Consider the following 16,035-nt stretch of genomic DNA (forward strand, 5'->3'; position numbering starts at 1 on the left):
CAGCACAACAGGAGCAGACAGTGGCTGGAGAAGCCTGAGAGCACGCTAGTGATGAGGATGGTGTTCAGAGGACTAACAGTGCTCAGGAGTGCTCAGTAAACCATGAATGTAATGTTGCAGGCTCAGGCAGGCACTTGGCTTCTTGTTTGTATGTGTAGCAGGATAGCTTGGATCATGGGCATGGAGGGCTGGGGTGCAGAGAATTCAGGAGTTCTCCAGTCCCTTCACAGATAACTTCCTTTTTGTAAACCTTGAGCTTTTCTAGCCTGGGATATTTCCTTATAGGACACAGGAGACTTTTGAAGTTCCTAAACTGCTGCTTGCTGAAAGGCTGTACCTGGCAGAGGGTCGCCCGATATTTGTCCAGTGTTTTGTATTCTTGCCCAAAGCATTTGCTACTGACTGCTGCTGGATTCAGGGTAGTGTCTTGGTGAATCTTTGTTCTGCTTTAGCACTGCGGGCCCCATACTTGTGGGCTAGTTTTTGCTCTAATGAAGGATTGGGCTGGGATTTTGAGAGTAGCTGTGAGCTGGGTGGGGAGGGAGGGGGCCGGTGACATGGGGAGTGATGCTTCTGGATAAGTGTCTATTGGGAGTGGGCAGGGCACTCTTGGCGTGAAGCCTTATGTTGCGTTGTGTTTTCCTTGTCCTTGCTGAGCTCGTCTTTCTTCGAAGAAAGACAAGAAAGACAACTTTCTTCGTCTCCAGAGGATTAAATGCCATCTTTCACAGCATGAAGCCACCATGCAGCACGGGGCGCAAAGGATTCCGGTTAACTAGGTCCATGGAGCGTAGTAGGAGGCAGACTTGTTGATTTTGTTTACACCTGGGTTTAGCAGATTGCTTGAGCCTTTTTTATAAGTTAAGCATACTTTACTACCAGCTTCCTATGAGAGCTTGGAGTACTGAAAGCTTCTTAGAGCCTTTAATTTTCCTCGTTGGTGTGTCTAAAAAACATGTCATACCCTACCCTGTGCTGCTTTAAAAACAACAGTCAAATCATCCTGGTAAGTGAGAGAAATGAAAGCAGTGGGAGAGTTCCAGAGCCTGGGTGTATTCATAAATGAGGCTCATACTAGAAGCAAGTAGTACTAATCAGCTTTTCCAAAGGAAATGCCTAGAAAGCTTTTATGTAGATCATAATTTTTAAATTTTCTTACTTAGTTGCTTATTTATAGCCACACTCAAATGCTTCAGGGCTAGCCTTGCTCCAGGAATGAGAAACCTGTGTCTGGTGCCAGGGGTCGGAGTGCCTTGAGCGTGGTGTCCTGGACTGTCACCAAAATAATGTGCAAGTTTTTACCATTGTAAAAAAAAAAAAAAAAAAATAAAAGGGGGGGGGGGGTGTGGCAAAAACAAAAGAACCCCAAAACCCTACACAACAAATCAATCAACTTTGGGACATAAGCATGAACAGGGATAGCTTTGGGTTTGCCTCACCTGCATGTCTAATGAAAAACGTGTTGTAATCGGTGTGGGAAAAGCAAGCAAGAGATGAGTCTTGAAACCTGAAAGATCTGCCCATGTGAAAGCTCAGTAGCCTGTGGTAACCCATCACCACAGTTGCTTGCCCTGCAAGAAAGGGATCCCCACTCTTCAGTAGCCTTAATTTATCTCCCCACGCTCTGGATGTGTCTGTAGTCAATGGAAAACAATCTGATGGAATCAAAATTGCATCTAATGTTGTGGGGTAAAGCAGGGAGATGAGGCAGCAGAAGCTGAAGGTGAAAGGGCTGATAGTGTTGCATTTATGGTTCTGTGGCTAAGGCAGCATTACAGCGTGTGGTAGAAGGGGATGTTCGCAGCTGGTGCCATGGTGCTCTGTGTGGTGCTACCCTGTGGTGCTCCCCAAGGTGCCTTGAGAGGTTTGGCTACATAGAAGATAGGTCACTTCTCCTGAAAGGAGCCTTTTTCATGAGGCAATTGGGATGGTTCTGTGAAATGATGCTTCCAGCACAGTGGAGTGTTCACCTGGTGTGATCCCGGGAAGGGTTTCTGCATTGCTAGCACAGATGTCTGCTGCACGCAGGGCAGGCACCACTAGCTGACATAGTTTCCACCCCATCCCCTCTGCACTCTTTTACCCATTTCTCACAATACATTTTTTACATAATAAATCTCTGCTTTTGTTTGCTCTCTGTAGCAGTGTAACTTCTGAATCATTACAGGCTCTTTGTTACCATCTGTGCTAGCAAGACTGTAGAATGTGCTAGACTAGGGGAGAATGTTTGACAAATAAAAACCTGTAATCCTCTGCTCTGTGTCTCATGCGGTTTGTTCTGTTTCACTGGTGAGGACCAGTTATTTTTTTCCTGGCCCTTGGCTTCTTTCCTCCCTCCTCCTCACCTGTTAGGGCCACCCCTTGGCAAAATACCCCTTAGCTGGCCAGAGGTGGAAGGGTTGCGGAGTGACAGCCCTGAAAGTGTCCAGTATGCTCTGCAGTATGTAGAGCCCCTTGTTACAACTTGCTGGCAGACTCTCTTCATTTTATGTAGCTACATTAATCTTTTGAGTGTCAGCAACTCTACCAGTTATCTCTAGGAATAGAGATGGATTTGCTGCTACTCTATTCTTTCAGCCACCCCATCCACAAGCAGATGCTGACACTTAATTAGGACAGATGAGCATGTGAGTGAGCTTTTATCCTTGCTTGCATACCCTAAATCCTCCATTAGAAAAGGTTACTACAGCTGAGGAGCATATTTTTTTTTTATATATATTAGAAGATAATGGCTTGGAGCTGCCCATCAAAGGTGATATGAATGTCAGAGTGGAAGCCTGGTCATTCCTTGGGACTGCTCAGAGGTATGCAAGTGGGTAAGAGGCCTCTGGGCAGGAGGCAGCTTCAGCTAGGTACTAAGGTACCTTGACATAAGGCAAGTAGGAATGCAGGTGCAGTCTGAGCCAGTGAAGCAGCTTGTGAGGAACATCGTGGAGCCCTTAAAACAGTGTGGCATTCCAGCTGGTCTTGTCTTCCCGCAGCTGGGATGAGGCTGAAAACGTGCTGTTGCCCTCTGCCCTCCTGGTGCTCTGTGTACCACAGCTCAGGAGAGGTCTTGCAGAAGATGAGATCGGTTCTGTGCCTTGGTCACATTGCTTTGGAGTGGGGATGGGTAAGGAGGTCAGAGAGAAACAAGGGAAGTACAGACCATGGATTCCCCTGGCCTGGTTAGACACACAGACAGCAAGTTGAGAAAGTCTCGTTCATGAAATTGTGTGGTGTGTACGGCCAGAAAACTTGCATTCAAAGCCTTCAATATTCAGTAATACTCCATCAGTTCTGATGGAACTACTGTTTTTCAATGGTATTCTTTAAAACAGTTAATGCAAAAAAATCTCTGGAAAGGATCTTAGGGTTCCTGCTTCATGATTTAAGCCAGTCTCCAAAAATGGGGGATTAGGAGGAGACCCTTAAGGGACCTGTCTGTCCTTCACCTGTTCCTCGGGCCCTTAGGGCTTCCTGCAAGCACATAACGGTAGGTGCTGCTGGAGGAACAGTACGCCAAGGGTGGATTTGGCTGTTGTTGATCAGGTCAGAGTGGATGCCTTCAAAACCTGACATAGAACAGGGGGCCACGCATTTCTCCCAGTAGCTGTTAACACTTCGTATGCTGATTTGAGCATTATCCTGTGACGCTTAAGCATTGCCAAGGAGAGCAAAGTGCAGAATAGATGCCAGGCTTGGATGCTTTGGCTCAGAGTTGCTTTTGATGCGCGTGATGGTCTGCAGTAGTGACCAGTCACAGTCCTGCTGTGTTCTGTCCTAACAGCTACGTGGGTTCGGTGCACCTTGTTTGTAGTATGTCGGCCTTTCTTGCTGTCTTAGGAGACCTCCTAGCTCTCCAAAGCTGTCACCATAAGCGTTTTGGCTTATGGAGTAGTTGCCTGCTGAGCAGTAGTACCTGAAGCCAGTGCAAAAACTTCACCACCTTTTCTGCTTGGTTTCTGGCCAGAGACCTGTTTTGCCCCAGGTGCTTGCTGGCTGAGGAACACTTCTGTGCCACCAGAGATGGGACCGTGTGTGAGAGCACAGCGGGGCGCTCTGTTGCCTTACTTCGTGTGGCTGTTGTGGTGGAGTGGCTGGTGTGGGGGGAAGGCAGACTGGGCAGTCGGGAGATGGGGGGTGCATGCTGCTGGCTCCAGAGCTGTCCTGGCAGGACAATCTGTCCCCAGCTCCCATGTACGGGTTTTTTTTCCACCCTCTGCTGCTATGGTAAGACCAGCAGGCGTAGGCCTGATTTTTAATGGGTGGGTTGTAGGAGCTGTGATGGGAACCATTGCTGCAGTGCAGCTTGCTGGTTTCTGCAGGCTGGGGCACACTGTTCCTCCCACCATGAAGCTCGGGGATGGCTCAACTGTTACAAAAGCAGTCCTGGCTGTGCCTGCCAGCATGCCTTTCTGCTACAGGCTGTTGCAAGAAACTCACTGACTGTTTTGAACATGTGCCTGCATCCTCCCCTGAGTAATTCCAGGTAAGGTCACAGTAACCTGGCTCCTGCATGGGTGTGCTGGACATCCCGGAGGGTTCCTGCGGAGAGGTACCCCAGGCTCTGGCAGCTCTCTTCCTTCCAGCCACAGAGCAATAGCGAGGAATATCCCAGTCTGAGCAGATGAAGGGAGCAGGGGACACCAGGCAGGGTCCCAAGCATTGAAGCTGCCAGATGTACGGTGTGCCACGTGGCTTAGAGTCATCGGCTTACTGCAGTGGCATACTACCTGCACTGCCCTTCCTGGGAAGCCTCAAAGCCTGGACCTTGAGTGCAAGAGCTTCACAGCCTGGCTGGGCACAGGAGAAGAGCAGAGGGGCTTGATAAGATGAAGGACCAGCTCATGGGTTTCAAAAGCTAAGCTGTAGTTACTGGCGTGGGTGTAGAACTGCCCCGAAGTGTCTGGTCAACAGGCTCTTACAGGCTCGTCTAGTGACACAATCCCCCATACTTGAGTTACCTGCTACAAGACCTACTTGGGACAAGATAGTAACTTTGCTGGCTCTGCGGGAATGGGAGTAGGTGGTTGCTTCATCTCTTGCTTTCCAGCTCTGAGGTCATGTGGGGATGTTTTCTTCTTGTGGGGGAGCTGAGGCTGACGGTCTCCCCTGGCCTTGCCAGCTGCTATGCTGCTTTCTGGCTAGGGCTGACAGCCCATGGAGCCCTCCCTTGCTGCTGCGACCAGTGCTTGTTCTGCCAGCACAGCAAGCGGCAGCTGCAAGGCCAGCTCTTGGTGCATAAACAGAGATGGAGGGAAAAAGGGAACCTGTTTCATGGCTCCCGAGGGTGGAAAACCCTCTGCCCCCAGCTAGTGCCGTGCTGTTGCAGCCTTCCCTTCGCCTAGCAGGTGGTGAGGATGTCGCTGGGAGCCAGCCCCGGGCAGCGCGGGGCTGCGGGTGTGCTGCTTGCGTGGGGAGAGGCAAGCCCTGCGGAGAACTGGCTGCTCGGATCATCCCAGCCCTGCAGGGAACAGAGCTGCTTTCACAGGGGAAAGGCTGGCAAAAGGACTGGCAGGCAGCTGGGCTGCTACGGTTAATCGGAGTGCTGCACCTGACGGTGAGCAGGACACCCAGCTGCTCCGGTCTGTGCCCAGCCTTCGCTGGGGCTAAACGATGGTACAGCAGTGCCTCTCCCACTACTCTCAAGCCAAGCCTGGTGGCAGCTGTCCCAGCACCAGTCATTCGGGCACTGGTGCCGCTGTCCTGGCACCGGTACTGACTTAGCCAGTACTGCCCAGCACCTGTTGTCCTGGCATTTTACTGCCTGGTCACCAGCTTGGCCCAGTACAAGCTGGTCCAGCCCCAGTGCAGGTTCCCCCAGCCTGTGCTGCAGGCTGGGAAAAGAGCTGGTCCTGGGTTTTGGCGGTGCTCACTGAGTGAGTGCAAACAAAATGCTTCTTCCTTAGCTGCAGAAGCAGCACCCACACCTCACCCACCTGTGGCCAGGTACCTGGCAGGGGAAAGGCCTCCAGCACCCTCCTTGCTGGAGCACCACAGCCCCTTGAAAACCTTCTTTCTCCCTCTTCCTCTTGAACATGCAACACTGTGGGCGTTACTCATCTGAGTATGGGAAGAGGATGTAGTTGAGCTGAACAGGACAGGTCCAGCCTTAGTAACCAGCTGCTGGCCCTGGACCAGAGTTGTCAGCCCAGGACCCTGCCATGGCTGGGAACGTCGGGTTTCCTGGAGCTGGAGCCATGCTGGGGCTGCAGTCAGCCAGGCACCACTGTCCTGCCTTCAGAGCAGCTGTGTAAGTTTGGATCCCTTCCCAACATCTGGCAGAAATAAAGCACACATCCATGTCAAACGTAATATATTTATAGCAAAAATAGGCTTTTTCTGTAGCTTCCATACACAAGGTTTTCTCCCCGTACATTTACGCAGTAAACAGGTCGACTGAAGCAGCGTGCACTGGGCTGACTCAACAGCTGCTCTTGCTTCAGGCTCCCACTTATCACAGGTGGCCTCATTCCCCTTTTGTGGCTGCTCTGGATCCTGTACTGGATCCCTCGTACCTCCCCAGCCAGGGGCTGCGGCATGGGCTGGGAGCAGCCCTAGGATGGGGGGACCAGTGGTGCATGCTCCTGCCCACCGGGCAGAGGGCAAGGCTGGTGCGTGGGCTGTCCCTGTTCAGAATGGGGACAGCCCAGGGAGTCCCCCCAGCCCAAGATCAAGAGGCTTCCTGTAGCTCACCTGCACGGACCACAGGCTCCTCCACCATGCTGTTAAGCAGCAAGTGACCGGACACAGGACCTTAGCCCTCTCGTGGTGGCAAGAAGATAAGATACAAGCCACGTTAACTCACGAAGCCTCCCTTGTTCCTCCTGCCCCTTGTTTATGGGAGGCAGAGGAGAGGCTTCGGGGCAAGCTCCCTGAGGACTGCCCAAAGCCACCTGCGGAAACCTCCAGAGCCTGAACACTGCCAGAGACCTCCTCGCCCTGCTGTCAGAGAAGGCAGAGCACTAGGGCACCCTGCCAGCAAGAACTTCACAGTTTGGAGTTCACCTGGGTCATCTCTTGTCCAGCCCAGAGGGGTTTGGCACATAGATCTAAAAGGGCAGGACGTGTAGGCAGCCAAGTGCATCCCCTCCTCGTCCCAGGCTGGGGAAGGGCCCTCGCTGGCAGCCCACCCCCCTCCCTGCCTGGCCACGCAACTCAGGACATTGCAACGCACCTGCAAGCTGCCCGCAGGATGCATCACCCCAGCGAGGCCAGGCACCGCGGGGCGGCTGGCGAGCAGGGCAGCTGGCGCAGCCAGGGAAGGAAGCCAGCTCTCCCCTCTGCCCTCCCCGCAGCGGCCGAGACCCCGGCAGCACCCGGGTGAGGAGCTTCTGCTCGGGGGGGGGGAGCATCCCTCTAAACTGGCCCTGGTCCCCTCCCACCTCCCTCTCCCTCCGCATCTTTGGCAGTCCTCCTTGGACATGTTCAAGTCTCCAGCATCACACCGACATCTCAGCAGCACGGACTTGCCTCACAGTTTGGTAATTGCACGTAACGGGGCCACTCAGCGAGCCCCACAAGGCGGGGGGAGGGGGGAAAAAGGAACAAGACAGTCAAGTAAACTAAATTGAGTAATCCCTCGCTGTCCATCCCAGCATGACAGGTCACACACAAGTCCAGGGAGAGAGGCTGCTGCCCGGCCCTGCCGCAGCACAGCTCCCCACCGTTTAGGAGATCATGTACTGGGTGATGGCTTGCAATGCATACAGCAGCTCTGCCTGCATTCGGGCTTCCAGGATGAGCAGGTTCACGTGGACCTAAGGGAGAAGTAAGAGAGGTTCAGGCAGCTGCAGTGTGCTGTGGGCAGCAGTGCAAGCAAGTGCTCACCCAGGCTAGCGAGACTTTTAGCATGGGACAAAAGATCACCGATGTTTCCAGCGCAGGGCAGCTGCCCTTTCTCCCTGCTCCCAGACCTGCGGGCTGTGGCTGCCTCCCACAGCCACGTGCTGGGGAGTCCCCAGCGCACTTGGCACCAGCACGCTGGGCTGGCACCACACAGTCCCTGCCACCCACAGCAGCTTCTCCTGAGAGTTACAGCTGGACCCAGAGCTCACCTGGAGGCACTCACCGATGAGGTAACGGCCTTGGAGATCCCAGCACTGCCGGTGGCCCCTGTGCTCATCACACTGCAGGCAGCCCGCCCCATGCCACACTAAGCCCAGCTCCTTACAAACAGCCAGTTTCCATTCCCCGCCCCCAGCCTTGGACTGGTTTGGTGGCTCAAAGGTTTCCTATGCACCCCCTGAAGCACCCCAGCCTGTAGCTCCTGCCCATTCCCAGCCCCACTGCAGCCTGTCAGGGCCAGGGGCCAGCTGTCCCACCTTTTCACTGTGCTTGAACTGCTTCCAGAACCTGTCAAACATTTCTGGGTTTGTCTTCTCTGGGTAGCAGGTTACAGTTTTAATGTAAACTTTGAGCATTCGCTCCAGGAGCTGATTCACTTCTGCGTAGTCGTAGTCATCGTACCTGCGGGGACAACAAGGACGAGTCACCGGCAGCATCTTGCCTGTAGTCTGCCCAGGACATGGCGCAGGGGCAGGGGTACACCTGGCCGTGGCCACCAGGCACCAAAGTGCCGTCCCCAAAGCACGCTGCCCTGGCCAGAGAAGCCGAGTACCTCTTCCCTGCCTGGCCCAACATCCAGGCAGGCGTTTCACCTCTGTCTCTTTTCCAAGCCCATCTACAAGACAGCCCGAGTGCCCTACCCTCCTCCCACCTGGGTCAGCTCAGTTTTCTCCTCTGGACCATGAGGATGGTTTCCCTACCTAATGCCAAACATGCAGTGGATGTAGTTCCAGATGCCCCGCTTGAAGACGGAGGGTTCACAGCCCTGCCGCTTGGCCATGGCGCTGCTTTGCAGACCATCCACCATCCGAAACTTCTCATCCAAGAGATGCCCGATGTCAGAGTAGAGCCGGTTGACCAGCGAGAAGCCATGGTCTTCCCAGGAGTAATCCTGTTGGCACAGCAAGAGGCTTTCGCAACTGCAAAAAGGAGCCCAGGGCATGTTCCTAGGAAGAAGGTCTGAGACCTCAGGACACAGCAGAACTCGCTCTAGGGGTGGCTCTGCCACAAACCACAACATCCCTCACCAGGCAGCTTCTGAGCGATTTTAACCCTTGCCTCCATGAGGGCAATGTGAAGAAATTAGCAGCCCCTGGGGACAGAAGTCACCAGTCACTTCCCTCTCCCCAACCCTAGTGGGGCAGCTCCCCTCTCTCAGAGCTTCGCTTCGCTGCTCAGGCATTTTGCAAAAGCAGCTGCGCCACATCCCAGCTGCACGGGCACCCCCACAACCGTCCACTCCCCACCAGGAGCAGAGAGGAGAGGTGGCAGCCCGGGCTGCTGCCTGCCGAGAGAGCAGGAACCTCACCTGGACTCTGAATACCTGCGTCTGATCCTCGTCGCGCCGAGCAAAGTCCTGGTATCCAAAGTCAGGGTCCTGCATGTAGCATGCAAGGTTGGTGGCACCGGTGACTTCCCCGTCGGTATCTGTGAGAGGGGAGAGCCCCACAGATGGGTCAGAGTGATGCTCAGCTGCCCTGTTCCCAGCTGCAGCAAGCATCCAAAGCTGGGCCTTGCTGTGTGTCTTTGGGAAGTGCCACTGCCTTCTTCCCCCATGACAGCATCCCAGGAGCCCCTCTCTGAACGATACATCATGGAAAACATGATACGACATGGGGGAGCAACCCAGGGATGCCATATGAACTCCCACCTTGCACACCCACCTCCGCTCCTTGCCCCTCACCTTCCTCTCGGTCCTGCTGCAGCATCCTCGTCTCCTCCCTCCCCTCGGTCTCCACATGGATCCGCTGCATGCGTTCCCGGAGGGAATCCAGCTCCATGCAGGAGTCCAGGGACTGCACAGACACAGGCTCAGGGGTGAGCGCAGTGGTCCCAGCTGTGTCCCACATCCCCCCTGTGGACCCACCCTCAGGGGCTCACCCGCTTGCGGTTGATGCGCAGCAGCTCCTGGCTGTAGCCATTGCCCGCGGTGGTGTCACAGAAGCACTGGTTCCCGGGTGACAAGGGCTTCATTGAGCCTCGGCCCCCCGGCCCTTCATCCTGCTCGCAGCCACAGCCGAAGACAAAGCTGGCAAGTGCATGGCAATGTGCCAGGAGGACGACGGCGTGCACAAGCTCTGCCAGTGACCAGCTCCACTCGCTGATTTTCAGCAGCTTCTGCAGGACATGGACAGACCAGTGATGCAATGCAAGCAGGTGGGCAGGGTGCTGGCAACCCCTGGGGATGCTGCTGTCCTCAGCACCACCCTGGTCTCTGGCTGGTAGCCCCCTCCCCAATACCTCAATGTGCTCCTTGGTGATGAGCCATGGCCGGTGTGCCAGGATCTTGTTGATCTCATTGAGGTTGCGGAGTTTGGGGGGGATGAAGTCGAGGCCGCGCAGCCACTGGGGATCGCCCCCTGCCCGCAGGAACTGCAGCACGTGCAGGTTCACCAGGTACCGGCACTGGTGCCGGGCAGCTGCCTGCAAAAGCAGCACATCAGCATCCCCTGCACTGGTGACACAGGTGTCCTGGGACCCCACACCCACCTCTCGCCCAACCTCCAGGACATCAGGGTTTTGGCCCCTGCAGAGAAGCCCGCAGCACAGGCTGGATGCTGGGGCGAGAGCAGGGAGCCCCATGGGGCTGAGCAGAGCTCCCCATTCCCTCCAGCAGCTCCCAGTGGGGCTCACCATGATGGCGATGTAGTGCCGGCAGTCGAAGGGCAGCGGGCCGTCCATGTGCATCAGGTAGTGCTGAGTCTTGAGGAAGCTGTCGAGGTACTGCGGGTGGTAACCCATCTGCTGGGTCACTGCCTCCAGCCGCCCCCGGCTCGCCAGCACCTTCACAAAGAGGAACTGAGGGCGCTCGGGGTCACTGCCAGACATCTTCACTACCTGTGGGGAACACGCTTTGCTTAGCTCTCCCCAGAGCAGCCCCTGCTGCAGCATCCCACCGCAGCCAAGCCCAGGCTTTGCAAAGGGCTGGAATCCCCTCTCCTGGTTTGTGTCCCCAGAGGGACACCACCAGGTCAGAAGCCACCACAGAGGGCTCGCGCTGGGGAGCTGGGCAGAGCTCAGAGCTCAGCAGGGTCACTGCTAGTGGGAGGACAGGCTACAAGAAACACAGGTTGGTCTCTGCCTCGGAGAGGGCACTGCCTGGTGGGCAGAAGCGAAGGGCAAACTAGGAGGGATGCTTCCTTGCAGCCTTAGGGGCAAATGCAAGGCTGGAGCAGGAGAAACATGACAGACAAAAGACCTCCCCAGAATGGTCCAACCCATCAGCCTCAATGCCAGGCCCCTGCACCACCAGCACCCAGCCCACCCATCTAGCAGTGGGACAGGGGGAGAGCCGTCGAGCCAACTGAGCTGATGCTGGGCTCCTGCTGCAGCAGGCCATGGGACAAGCAATGTCCTGCCACCTGCCACACATTTGGGAGCACATGGAGGGGCGCAGAAGTCTCCCCACGTGCTGCTCAAGGAGACAGTGTGGGAGCAGGTTCCACAGCACACGGGTGCGTGGCACAGCTGACACTGAGTGCGCCCACCAGTGAAAACACCGACGGGCAACGCAGCAAGGGGTGTCCATACACCTCCAGCAGTGCCTGCCCCAGCCCTGCACTGGGGCCCCAGTCAAGCACAGCCCCAAGCCATGCCACCCCAGTCTCTCCTAAGAGGGTGGTCGGAGCTGAGGGCAGGGATGTACAAAAGGTGCCCAGGCAGCTGCTGAGCCCCAACGGCCCCGTTGCCACACCTCATACCCAACAGCGGGTCCGCACCTGCAGCCCACCTGCACCAAGGCTTGGGCGCAGCTGGTGCTAACCCTTATCACACAGAAAGTCTCGGCTCCTGCGCAGGAGCCCAGGCAGTGCCCTCAGATGCAGAGGGTGCACATCCCATCCTGAGCTCTAACCAAAATCTCCCCTGGGAGCAACTGGCCACACTGACACCGCTGTCGTCTTCCTCCCACCTGTTTCTCTGGTGCAGTTACCCGAAGGCTGGTGACTGGGGCACAGTGACCACAGTGGCACAACAGCAAACCCGGAACACATCTGCAAACCAGCCCCTGCTCCACCATGACCCTGGGTTGTCACCACTTGCCAGGACCCACACACAGCCCTCGGAGCCCTGACCAGGAGCCCTGATGCCCTGTGCCTTGCCAGCAGCTATCTCACTAATCAGAGCCACATCAGGCCTTGACTTCTACAGCAACTCAGTGTGCTGCCATAAAGCAACCCAGAAGGTCGGAGCAGCACCGGCAAGGATGGCAAAGCCACGGGGACAGAGCAGAGCACGCCAGGGTGAGAGGGACAGAGAGGGGGCTGAGCTGTGAAGCAGCACGGAGCAGTTGCACCCACAGAGGCAGCAGAGGAAGCAGCTCAGGCTATTTTCTACTGTCCTGCACTTCTGAAAAACACACCATCAGTCAGGGTCAAGAGATTTACTTGATGCCATTTGGAGCTTCCTCTTCACTTTTGGTCAAAGTAGTCCAAAAAAGACCCCGAAGCCCAAATTAAAGTGGGGAGGGATGAAGAACACCAGCTTCTCTGTCCCACAGGAGAAGGTGCAAAGCAGAAGTGACCTGCAAAAGTACCCCCAAAGTCCCTGTGCTCAGGGAATGAGCTGCCCCGAGGACACCCACAGGGCTGCAGCCACTGGTCTTCCCCTTCTGGTGGGCAGAGGTGGAGGAGCCGGGGCCCTTCGGCTCCCCCGGGTGAAGGTAGTTCCCAGCGAGGAGCTGTGTGACTAGCCCATGGCTCAGCCTCTGGGGCCACCAGCTCTCCTTGTTCTGCTTGTCCAGGTGATGATGGAGCAAGCAACCAGGCAGACATGGCTTGGGAGGATGAAAGGAAGGTCCCCGGTCCCCCGGCTAGGCTCTCCTGCCTGCTCCCCACGGCACCAGCTCAGCCCAGGGTCTCTCCTGCTGGCACCACCAGCCGCATCTCCCCGAGCCTTGCTTATCCAGCCTCTTGCATCGCCCCCAGCGTTACCTTCCTCACCCACCCTAGCCATAACCCTCCTCCTCCTCCCCTATGCCCACTTGCAGCCCTGGGTGGTGGGAGCATCACCCCCTCCTACAGCCTCTCTCCCGGGGAGGGGGGGGGCTTTCGTGTGTTCAAGCCCCCTGAACCCCAAAAGGTACCCCGAACCCATACCCACCGCCAGCCTCACCCCCTCCCTTGCCGGGCAGGTGCTGCCGGGGGAACGATGCCCGGCGCTGGCCGGGCAGCCAATCGCCGGGCAGCAGTTTGCATGTAAAGCAGGCAGGAGGCTGGGGGAGCCCAGCCGGTCCTGCACCCTGCGACCGGGAACAAGCCCGGGCAGCGCCGGGAGCCGCGGGAGAGGGGCCGGGAGACCCCGCCTCGCCCCGCGACCGGCCGGGCAAGACTCTGCAGTGTGAGCCCCGCCAGCCCCCGGGGCTCCAACCCCCCCCGAGGCGAGACCGCGGCTCCGCCGGTACCGGTGACTCCGCCGGTGATGCTCGCCGGAGCCGCGGCCGCGGCGGGGCACTTCTCGCCCGATCCCCCGCCCCGTTTCTCGAGGGGACAGGGGAAGTGCTAGTGCCCGCGGCAGGAGTCCCCACAGCGGTACCGGGCCCGGTGCCGGCAGCCGGTAACCGGGGCCCCATTGTGCGGGCGGCGGCGGCGGCAGCGCCCCCGGTGCGCGGCGCGGGCAATGCAGGCGGAGAGAGAAAAACAAGTTTGATTGGCAGTGATGGAGGCACGGCGCCTCCCGCATCCCGCACAAAGGGAACGGGGACGGCGCCGCTGCACCGGCACCAGTGCCGGTACCGGGACGCCGGCCACCGCATCGGGAGAGCGCGGCCCTGCGCACCGCCGGCGGGAATGCCCCCGCCTGCTATTGTCGCAGCCGGCCTGGTGGCGGCGAGCAGGGCCGGACCCGGTGCTCCGGTACGGGCTCCGGTGGCGGCGGGGCGGGTCCTACCTGCCCCGGCAGCCGCTGGCACCGGCTTCCTCGAGGGTGCTCCACGCTCTGAGGACACACGATCATGGTGAGCCCGCGCCGTGCCGTGCAACGCCGTGCCGTGCAGTGCCGGTGACCGGCGCCGGTCCTGCCCGCCCCGTCCTGCCCGCCGGCAGCGCTGAGCCGGGCACCGCGGCAGCCCGAGCTGCGGGGGGGCGTGCCCGCGGCTCCGCCTCCGCCAATCACTGCTGCGAGGGGGCGTGGCCTCATTTAACACGCCCCAGCCTGCCGCGAAGGGGCGGGAGCCCAGCGCACCACGTGGCCGGGGGTGAAAAGTTACCCGTCCGTCAAGCTCTGAGGCCCCGCCCACCTGGGGCAGGGGGCGGGCCCGAACCTGCCCGCCACGGGGTGGCGCTGTGGGGCCGGGGGCGGCTGGCTGTCCCCTTGTCGCCGTCCTCGTCCCCTCCCGTGGCTGTCGCCCCTCAGCCGGGCCCTGCCTGGCCCCATCGATGGCCCCAGCCCTTACAGAGCCTCAGCACCGCCTGCCCCACCGGCCCAGCACTGGCCGTGCTCTGGAGGGTGAAGCCACCTTGTGCCGGGTCCCCTCTGTCCCCACTCTGCCTGAGCCTCGCCCTGACACCTTCCTCGGCACCGCGAGGCAGCATGCTGGGGGCTGCGGTGGGAGGCTGAGGGGCTGCGGGGACAACAAGGCACAAGGATGTGGTCATGGGGATGGTGGGATGGAGCTTGGGGGGTGAAGGACAGGGCAGCGGGCCGTGAGGCTGAAGGCGTGTGGGGATGGCAGGCAGTGGGACAGGGAAGTGGGTCATAAGGGTCCTGGCACCTGGCACAGAAGGGCAGGGGGTGTGGGGATGGCAGACATGGGGATGGGGCAGCTCCTGCCGTGAGCCATGGGGCTGTGAGATGCTGGATGCTGCAGGGGTGGGAAGGTCCCCTGGGCAGGGCAGGCCTGTGGCTGACGGTGTCCCCCTGTCCCCAGGGCAGAGGTGGCCTTGGTGAAGGTGGGCAAGGCAATGCTGGCCAACCTTGGGGGCCACCAGCAGCCCCTTACCACCGCCCCTTGGCCTTGCACCATGCAGGGCGTTGTCTCCCTGTCAGGCACCCCACTCCTCTGACACCTCTGGGCACCTCTGCCTCCTGAACAAGCACTGGCCCTGCAGCAGCTGCAGGGCCTGGGCCACCAGAGGTGGGGCCACAAACTCCGTGGCAGTCCCTGGCCCCAGTGCCAGGCCCCCACACCTGTGCCCGCCCACCCAGCTGCTCCACATCCCTGTCCCCTTGCCCACCTGTCAGCACTGGGCCAGGGTGCTCCAGCAGGGGTGTGAAGGACCAGCACAGTGTGCCCCTCCTCACTCCTGCCCCACCACTCCATGCACTGGCAGGACTCCCAGGGGCTGGGGGCTCCACTTGCCTGAGCACCTACCAGGCAGCCCAAACGCCACCCTGCACACACAGCAGGTGGCACATGCCCGGAGGAACCCACTAGCCTTCTTACCCAGGCTGGTCACCTGGAACAGCACCTCGGGTGTGGGGATGATGACATCTGGAAAAGCCAGGGAGCAGGGGTGTGGGCTGCCAGCATGGCAAGCTGAGGACTCCCCACCTCACCACTGCGTCCATGTCACAGGGAGCCTGTGTGGCATCCCACTGGAGATGGGACAAAGCACCGGTGCTGCTGCCAAGGCTGGGTGGGGGGGAGCTGCAGCCCTGCAGCCAGGGCTCACTGGTGTCAAGGACACCCACCATTCTTCTCGGGTAGGAGAGCAGCCACAGGATGGTGCAGTTGGTGTTGGCCAGGAAGTTCTGGTCATCTGCAGAGAGCGGTGGTGGCTGAGAGCAGCAGCTGGCCCTGGCAGCGGCCGCACAGCCCAGAAGCTGAGCCCACTGCCTGGTGAGGCCATGGTGTGTCTCCCCCGTGCCCAGGCAGCACGCACCCGGATGGCCAGGAGGGGACTCAGCCCCATCCTTGAAGTAGCTGAACATGCTGCTGCTGTGAGCCCAGGACCATGGGGGTGGGATGGTGGGGCTGGACCCTGCCTCACAGCTTTTGCGAGGTCAGAGGTGGCTGGGGGCTCTGCTGGTGGTACCCCTAGACCCTGC

General features: G+C 58.5%; 1 protein-coding gene across 4 annotated transcripts; it reads right to left on the reverse strand.

Moving 5' to 3' along the window:
* Nucleotides 1–1,401: 1,401 nt before the first annotated feature.
* On the reverse strand, nucleotides 1,402–15,917 carry LOC308053975 (sestrin-3-like). Of its 4 annotated transcripts, none has more exons than XM_080366024.1 (9): nucleotides 13,936–15,917; nucleotides 10,684–10,887; nucleotides 10,291–10,473; nucleotides 9,931–10,167; nucleotides 9,734–9,845; nucleotides 9,359–9,477; nucleotides 8,751–8,941; nucleotides 8,307–8,451; nucleotides 1,402–7,742 (listed from the first exon to the last, which is right to left on the reverse strand). In XM_080366024.1, exons 1-9 carry the CDS (start codon nucleotides 14,182–14,184, stop codon nucleotides 7,653–7,655), a joined length of 1,530 nt encoding a protein of 509 aa, XP_080222150.1. In that variant the 5' UTR covers nucleotides 14,185–15,917; the 3' UTR covers nucleotides 1,402–7,652. The 4 variants fall into 4 exon arrangements, with proteins under 4 accessions (XP_080222150.1, XP_080222149.1, XP_080222148.1 ...); XM_080366023.1 differs by lacking the exon at nucleotides 13,936–15,917 and adding an exon at nucleotides 13,451–13,929 and having other exon boundaries at nucleotides 9,374–9,477; XM_080366022.1 differs by lacking the exon at nucleotides 13,936–15,917 and adding an exon at nucleotides 13,451–13,929.
* Nucleotides 15,918–16,035: the final 118 nt, after the last annotated feature.

The sequence above is a fragment of the Falco punctatus genome, assembly GCF_963210335.1.
Source record: "Falco punctatus genome assembly, chromosome: 15".
NCBI lineage: Eukaryota > Metazoa > Chordata > Aves > Falconiformes > Falconidae > Falco > Falco punctatus.